This window comes from Etheostoma cragini, chromosome 23 (genome assembly GCF_013103735.1).
Source record: "Etheostoma cragini isolate CJK2018 chromosome 23, CSU_Ecrag_1.0, whole genome shotgun sequence".
Taxonomy (NCBI): Eukaryota; Metazoa; Chordata; class Actinopteri; order Perciformes; family Percidae; genus Etheostoma; species Etheostoma cragini.
The window spans coordinates 14,320,097-14,328,440 of NC_048429.1; the positions used below are offsets into that span (position 1 = coordinate 14,320,097).

General features: G+C 38.7%; 2 protein-coding genes across 2 annotated transcripts in view; both read left to right on the plus strand.

Annotated features, from left to right (window-relative positions):
* LOC117938710 (protein mono-ADP-ribosyltransferase PARP12-like) overlaps positions 1-739 on the plus strand; it is a 2,449-nt gene extending 1,710 nt beyond the window's left edge. Inside the window, exon 5 of the mRNA XM_034863509.1 lies at positions 431-739. Within this exon, the coding sequence (XP_034719400.1) occupies positions 431-634 (204 nt within the window). The 3' untranslated portion in view covers positions 635-739. The remainder of the gene's footprint in view (positions 1-430) is intronic.
* Positions 740-5,645: 4,906 nt separating this feature from the next.
* Positions 5,646-8,344, plus strand: part of si:ch73-252i11.1 (uncharacterized protein LOC553517 homolog) — a 9,627-nt gene continuing 6,928 nt past the window's right edge. Inside the window, exons 1-3 of the mRNA XM_034864127.1 lie at positions 5,646-6,018; positions 7,239-7,374; positions 8,257-8,342. Coding sequence (XP_034720018.1) covers positions 5,756-6,018; positions 7,239-7,374; positions 8,257-8,342 — 485 coding nt within the window. The 5' untranslated portion in view covers positions 5,646-5,755. The remainder of the gene's footprint in view (positions 6,019-7,238; positions 7,375-8,256; positions 8,343-8,344) is intronic.

Consider the following 8,344-nt stretch of genomic DNA (forward strand, 5'->3'; position numbering starts at 1 on the left):
TTGGCCGCTGTACCCGGCCACTGGGACAAGACACAGATTCCTCAAACAGGATACAAGGTGTTGTGAAAGCACCACAGCTTCACTCTGCATGACATAACTTCTCTTCTCTTGTTGTCTGGGGGGAAATCAATCTAGTGTTGTTAACAAAGAAATAAGATCATGCTATGTACAGAATGAACTATTGTCGACAGTGTGCTGTTGGTACAATCCAGAACATTGCTGATTGTCCAAACAAGAAAACTACAGCCCGTTTCATGACCAAAGACCAATTAAAGGTGTATTCTGAGGCTAAACTATTAATTGAAATTTTTCAAAAATTGCAATATGGACTAGTGCAACATCCAAATCACAAGAGGCTCTATATTCGCCGAAATGCCATTCTGAATTTAGCCACGCTAACAACAATTTCTTTTCTCTTTGTGTTTTCCAGCGAGTCCCCCTGCAGCGCTCCTCGGATGAATTTAAGGAGATTGAAACTCTTTTCTGTAAAACCATGCGAGGCTTTGACATTGTCCAAATTGAGAGGATTCACAACAAAGCTCTTTGGGAAGTCTTTCAGTGGTGCGTAGGTGATTTTCATGTGCTTTGTCTAGCAAACTTACGGTATTATCCATCCCAGTGGTCGTGTGCTTAAATGGCTTCTTAGCTGGGTTATTATAGTATCTGCTCAGATAACCATCACTCTCTGGCTGTTAAAGTAAAGTAGAGTATGTAACTTTTATAAAGAAGAATCAACACATTCTTTCTCTTACAAAGCAGTTAAATGCACAGTTGCTGCAAGTAGCTTACATTGCCTGCTGTTAGATGACTTCCAATAGATATTGCTTTGTAACTGTTATTACTGAGTTAGTTAACTGATTTCATGACTTCCTAATTGTTCTACTCATTAGCCACGAGTTACTATGTACTATTATTCATTAATTATGAGCATTTGGTGAGTTAAAAGGGGTCCCACAAATAGCAACAGGAAGTCTGACAAATGTTTATTACTGATAAAAGTCTCCTCTATAACATGTAAAGAAGTTCTAGTAAATCCAAGTGGTGGTTAGTATTGAAAAATACTGGAATTGGTGATGTCAATTTCCCATTGCAGCCCATGTTAAGGGGAGAAACTACAGGTGAACAGGGGAAATATTTGAACTGCCAGATATCACTATGAAACCTCCCCAGTTGATTACTTACATTAAGACAATACTTTTTGTATAACAAGTTTTCAGAACATTTGTTTAATTATGCAAATTATGAATTAGTTAAATATGTGTTAATTTGCATATCTAATGGTTTTATAATTTTTACAGTATCAAATAATAACGAGTCATCTCAAGACACTTTACAGATAATACAATTTACTGAGACCCGGCAATTTCCCACGAGCGAGCATTTGGTGCAACGGCGGTGAGGAAAAACTTCCTTTTAGGCAGAAACCTCGGACAGACCCAGGCTCTTCGTGGGCACAGACGCTTCTACAGATACACAGATATGGAGAAATATGATTCATAATTATAGCGGTTGGAATGAACAGTGGCGGGTTTTAAGTGACTAATGTCAACAAAAATGTTTGAAATATTTTAGAAATCTAAACAGCAGCTGTGAACCGGGCTGCAATTGAAAATGTTCAGTGTCGGTTTGCGTCCACTAAAAGTCCGTCCCAAAATCACCATTGCCAAACCCACCAGAGTTCATGTAAATAAAGAGCACTTTAAGTGTGTATAGATTCATCATATTTTCACGTGTAGATCGGTGAATTAAGGGTTTATTTTAACCAAACCAGAGTGGTGATTGTTGGAGCAGTGGAAAGACAAACCAAGACAAATTTAATTTTGTTTCTGTCTACTTTAAATGAAGTCTGTTTTTACGATGATAAAATTACCGTTTATTTTATTTTGAGATGGGGATTTTGGGGCTGTTTAATGTTAAACGGAGAACTTTTTAAAACTCTTAAAAAAAAAAAGTCTAATACTGTAGGGATCCTTCTTATAATGTTGTCAGACACTTTGAATAATAATCTTAGCCAGCCTGTCTGAGGCAAAAACAGCTCTGTTAGTGGACGCAAACTGACACTGAACAGTTTCCATTGCAGCCCGGCTCACAGCTGCTGGTTACAGCGTTCTCACTCCATACTGGAGCAAACGATTTCAAAAGATTTAGGGATTTTTGTTCACATTAATCACTTAGACATCAATGCATTGGAAAGTTTTCAAATTGGCACATATTTACGTAATCAAAGATAAGTTGCAATACAAAAAAGTATTGTCTTAACGTAAGTAATTAACTAGGAAAGTTTAATGGTGATATCTGTTAGTTGAAATATTTTCCCCATTCCCCTGTAGTGTCTCCTTAGCCTTAACATGAGCTGCAACATATTTAAATATTTTCCACCACTTGGATTCTTTAGGACTTTTTATGTTCTAGAGGAGACTTATATTGGAACCACATCTGTTGAAAGAGTTTCCGTGGGAAATTGTGCGGGCTCGTGTTGCATAAAGCCTGTACTAATAAGTAAGTGTAAGCATGCATTGCTAAATGCATCAACCTGATTTAAAGTTTCTGATTTATTTTTCCTAAATAAAGGCAGAAAAGTCAGATGATGAACAACAACCTTGGGTGCAGTGTGACTGAAAAAAAGCTCTTTCATGGCACGGACTCTAAATACGTAGATGTCATCTGCCACACCAACTTTGACTGGAGAATCTGTGGAACTCATGGGACTCTTTATGGCAAAGGTGAGTTGTAGACACTTTCATTTCTAAGCTGTTTACTGATTTTTATAAAAATGTGATATTGTATTAATAAAAAAATAAATAAAAAAACTTGAGAAGATGGGAGGGTATCTTATACCATTTCTAAAATCTTAACACTCCCCAAAAACTTATTTTTTTCTCCTATTTGGTGTGTAAACTGCCCGTCAGGATTACTTTAGAATAGTTGACTCTGGTTCACAGGGGTCATGGCTCCTCCCAAGACAATAGATGGCAATCTTCTTTGTCGGGCTTAAAATGCCAAACACGGCACCTGAAACGATTAATTGACAAGTCAATTGACAAGAATTGATAAGCAACTGTTTTGATTATGGATCAATTGTTATAGTTAATTATCGGGAAAATAAATGCCAAACATGCTCTAGTTTCAGATCCATGATTGTGTGAATTCCTGCTATTCTTTATCATATATGATAGTAAAGGGCTGTCAAAATGAATATGATAACGAGAACAATGATCTCACAATAATCCAGACATCTCTGTGTCCAAACCCAGGTAGTTACTTTGCCCGGGATGCAAAATACTCCCACAGCTACACCGGTGACTCTGATGTCAAATCCTTGTTCATCTCACGGGTGCTGGTGGGAGATTACACCAGAGGGTCCTCCGACTACGTCCGACCTCCTTCTAAGGACGGCGGAGACATAAACTTCTTTGACAGCTGCGTCGACGACATTATGTCCCCTTCCATCTTTGTTGTGTTTAAGGAGCACCAGATCTACCCCGAGTACCTGCTGCAGTACAAGACCATACAACCGCCCGTCGACTTATTTGGTTCTGCGTTAGTACCGTCACCACGACCAGTACCACCACCCAAACCAGTACTGCCACCCAAACCAGTACTGCCACCCAAACAAGCTGCCAAACCCTGCAAATTAGTTTATCAACTCAGCACATTGGTTAAATCCAGCAGAGTGTTAAACCAGTCCAGTACATCAGTTTATAAATCAAACACAGCCTCAATAGCAGAGCCGGTCCACCCTATCGGCAAGGAACATATGCCCCGCAAAGTAGGAGGATCCCCGCCCTGCCACCCCTTCGTAGGTGCCAAAACACGACCCTTCAATTAGAGGATAAAGCGGATTGAGTTATCATTATCAAGCCAGTTACAAACAGGCTTGGCGGTGATCGACATGGTAACGTGCTGCAAATCAGGTGTTTTTAGCTGAGCTAGACAGAGAGTAGCTTCAGTTAAAAGACAAAGAATATTCAGCAAAAAATAGATCAGTGATGCTATTCTGCCGTCATGTTCTCCGTGAAGTTACCTGGAAGTGAATGTAGCCTCGGTGTGTTTTCATGTGGACTGACTGCGTCGGACTCTGTTTAGAAATAGTTCTTTTGCTTGTCAGCAGCTGGTCATACACTCACTTTGGAGGCAATCGTACCTTTTGTGCTCTGATTAATTTGGCATGTAGTTCAGACCAGTCATATTTAGTTTAAACAACTTGATCCTGACTGTATAGGAAGGAGATAATAAGAGTAACGGGTGAATTAGCTGTAAAAGCGAACTTGCTTTAAGTGCTTAAAGTTGTAAGAAACTAAAATGTTAAAAATGTGAGAATGGAATTTGGAGTTGTGTTAGCGAGAAGATGGAATGTATTGGATTGAGTAGTGATGTACTGGTTATATTGAATTTAAACTGTTGATTAGCTGGGCATTATGCATGAACCTTCAGTAAATAATAACCATCAAGCATTTATCCAGTCCATAGTATAAGTATTTAATATTTTAGCATGTATAAAAGGAAATCTGGGGGGTTCCAGTTTGAATGGGCCTGATGGAGCTGATAAATTGATTAATAGTATTATCTATAATCTAGACATTAAAGACTTTATTTAAAACATTCTGATGAATTTTAATGCACCTATTTCTACCTTCTTCTACATCAATGTATGCTGTAAAGATATTTATGAAAAAGAAAACACAGGTGACGATTCAAAATATAAAACTACAATGAAACATAATAGGCTGTCAGGCATTCTGTATTGGCTCGACTATTCTCCTGTTGATCAACTTTTCTCATTATCGCTGCTACTTTACTCTTCCTTCCTCTTTTGCATCATGATGGAGAAGTAACTTCTTTAAATGTGCATGTGGCACTTATTTACCTCATGGATACATTAAACCCTTGGATTCTTAACAGCTCAGATGTGTTTCAGCAAGATTCCTGCTCATGTTCAAAACGTTCTGCACATTCAAAATATAACTCATCCCATCTTCGTTCTGAGAGGTGGCCTCGTGATATTTTGAGAAAAATAAAATTATAATAGATTGCAAGAATGAAGTCGGAATATTTCAAAAGGGAAATGCCACCTGCCCTATAGTCTGCTGTGCATTACGTTATTGCTCGGCTGATACGTCTCCATCTCATTCAGAACTTCTGACAGTGGATGTGGATGAGACACAGTTTGGGCTGCTCTACATCGGAGGTGGAAAACCAAAACTACGGCAGAAATACATGGAGCCCAATTACGACACAGCTGTCGCAGCATGCCAACAGCAGAGCCTCCATTAAAATGACCTGAACAGTGGCAGAATGTATCACAGACCTAGATGTTTTAGTAAGTGAATATGACACATTATATTTCTTGCAGTGTAATTTCCGTGTCATTATTTAATAAAGATAATAAATCTATATTATTGATTATTGGTTGTCATTTCAATGTCTATACTGTTAAGGACAGAGATCCCAAGATGAATTTGCAAATATGTGTGACATTATATTACAGATCAACTATAAAACGGGAAAGTCTCCTTTGTCCTATGAACACAGTGCTGAGGTAATTTAACACGACGACGCCCCTAAGCGGAGGAGAGCAGCGTTACAGCAATATCTGCGAAATATAGTTAAGTTTCGGTTTCCAAACCTCAGAAATGATACTGAATCTTCCTCTTCCATTGAACCCAGCATTCACTCAGCGATTTCTGCTGGCTTTTTGTTGTCGGAGGTGGAAGGTAACACCTTAAGGAAACGGAAAAGAAGAGCGTTAAAAGTAATGGAGTCGGAAATATTGAAGATCATCTGCGCCCATCGAGGATCAATTGACACCGATGATTTGATATTGAATCTCGGATTAGGCGATTCAGTTCATGATTTCATTAGTAACCGAGATAAATTTGCTTTGTGTTGTCCTTACGGGCAGCCGAAGGTGGTGGCCAGGACCAGACTGAAATTGTGTAGAGTCAGAGAGTGTCCGGGATCATGCAGGAATCTGCACCTGTGTAAAAAGTTCCTCCTCACCGGATCCTGTCCGTTCAGGTAAATAGCCTGTGTTTGCTAAATATATGAGTCCTAACGTGAGTCAAATGATTGTTGGGCAGTTAGAGAGGCCTTTGACTCCTCCAAAGACAGCTTATTGTTAATAAAGGACGCTTTGTTGTTTAAATTAAAAAATAGTATCGTTTCCACGAGCAAAAGTGCTATTTTATGAAGAGGACGGTCACAGGTTTGTGTTTGCGTTTGATATGGTTGTGTTTGAGCAGTGAGCAATTAAAGCCCTGCCTAGACTCACGTGGTCCGTTCAAGCACTGTTTTCAGTTGGCTTGACCTGCAAGTAGGCCTATATCTAATTTTTTTTTTTTTTTCTGCCTTAGCCTGTAACTTCACATTGTCGACGGCCAACGTTATGTCAAAAAAATATGGACACAGGGCATACGTGCTACAGGTTAGCTAGCACAATGAACTATGATGTCCCTTAAACTTAAATAAGTAGCTATCTGTAAAGTTAGAATAAGGAATGCTATTTAAAGACGTGCTTATAGTCTTAGCTATATAGGTGCAGAACTTCGTAAAACGTTTTGGAGTTTTCCTTGAAACCTGCTGGTGCCTTTATGGTAAGCTAACCAGCTGCTAGCTAGCTAAGCAAAAGCAAATTTAGTGTTAGACATTATTAGCATTATCTTGCTAGCTGTGTTTTACACTTCTGGTGCAATTGTGACCATTAGTCCTCTGAGCATCCCTGTAGAAAAAGTTTATTATTCAAGACCAAAACACAGTTTTTGGGTGGGGTTGGCTTTTCCCTTCATTAAAGTGACAGTGGACAGATATGAAGGGGCGAGAGAGAGATGGAGGGACGACACGCATCAAAGGGCCACCGGCCGGTTTCGAACCCTCCCTGACCGCTGCAGGTCCCAGCCAACACGGGGCCAACGTTCCAAGAACAAAACACTTCAGTGTGTTTAATACCTTTTTACAGCTATACTACCATCACTCATGTGTTTGGATGTGATACTGTGTTTTAATCTTTATGTAGCGCTATCTATATTTATCTATATTTTTTACTTTTAAAACCGCAATATTTTTTGCAGTTAGACTTTTTAACCAACATAACACATAAGAAATATTTAAATGAATTCAGTAGGCATACTATAGCATTTAGCCAATTTGTGGTTAAAAACATAATGAAGGAACGTATTATTTTACAGAGCAACTAAAATCATACTCATGCCTGGACTATCTGTTGTATTCATGGATGACAGGACAGGATGCAGATTTTCCCATGAGCTGGACTCTGATCACAATGCAGAGTTATTGCGAGTGCATGAGCTGGAGAGTCTGAGCCGGACCGAGCTGTGCACACTGCTGCTGCAGAGCGACAACTGGCTTCTGCCTGATGTAAGTTTCATTACATACACAAGATTCATCCAGAGTGTTTTTTTCAAATCCGATTGTTAGATTAGGAAATCAGGGCTAAAAACTCCTGCTTAATGTATGACACAGTACACAGTAGGGATTTATTTATTTTGTTCTCAAAAAGTAATTCTCACCCAAGTCCAGAAGCACATTAACTGTGCCAGTCTAGGACTTACTTAACCAATCTACTTAAATAAAGTATAATTTCTACGTATCGGCCTATTCGGTTTACTTATTAAAAAAAAGTAACTTTTTTTTTCTTCCAGTAACAGGAAATAGATGCTGAAAATATGATTGCAACAAACCCTAGATTCCTTTAGAGTAACAGAAGTTTGACTTCATCGTAGGGCTGGGCAATTTATCGATAATATGTTGATATCAAGATATGAGGCTAGATATTGTCTTAGATTTTGGAAATCGTGATATCGTTAATGGCTTAAGTGTTGTCTTTTCCTGGTTGTAAAGGCAGCATTACAGTAAAGTGATGTCGTTTTCTGTGTTACCAGACTGTTCTAGCTCTGCTATTATTTTTACCTGTACCCTCTTACTCATTATATCTACATTACTGAAAATTATTCATTGGGAAAAAGCACTAATTGTCAACCTTATAATATCACAACAATATTGACCTTGAGGTACTGGAACAACATTATCGCAATATCTGATTTTTCTCCATATCGCCCAGCCCTACTTCATCAACACTTGGATTTACAGTAGCTGGATAACATCTGTATTTGTCATCTTAAAGGAGTTGGTCACTGAAAAATAAAATTTCAATATCACAACAGCAATTTGCCTGTTAGTTTTTTTTCCCTTCCTTTTTGCTTTCTTTGATTTTTAACCACCTTTTTGTCCCTATACCAGATATGTCATAACTACAACAATGGTGGCGGCGAGTTTGGCCTGTGTCAGGAGGGTTTCGCCTGCAAGAGACTGCACATCTGTGAGAGGT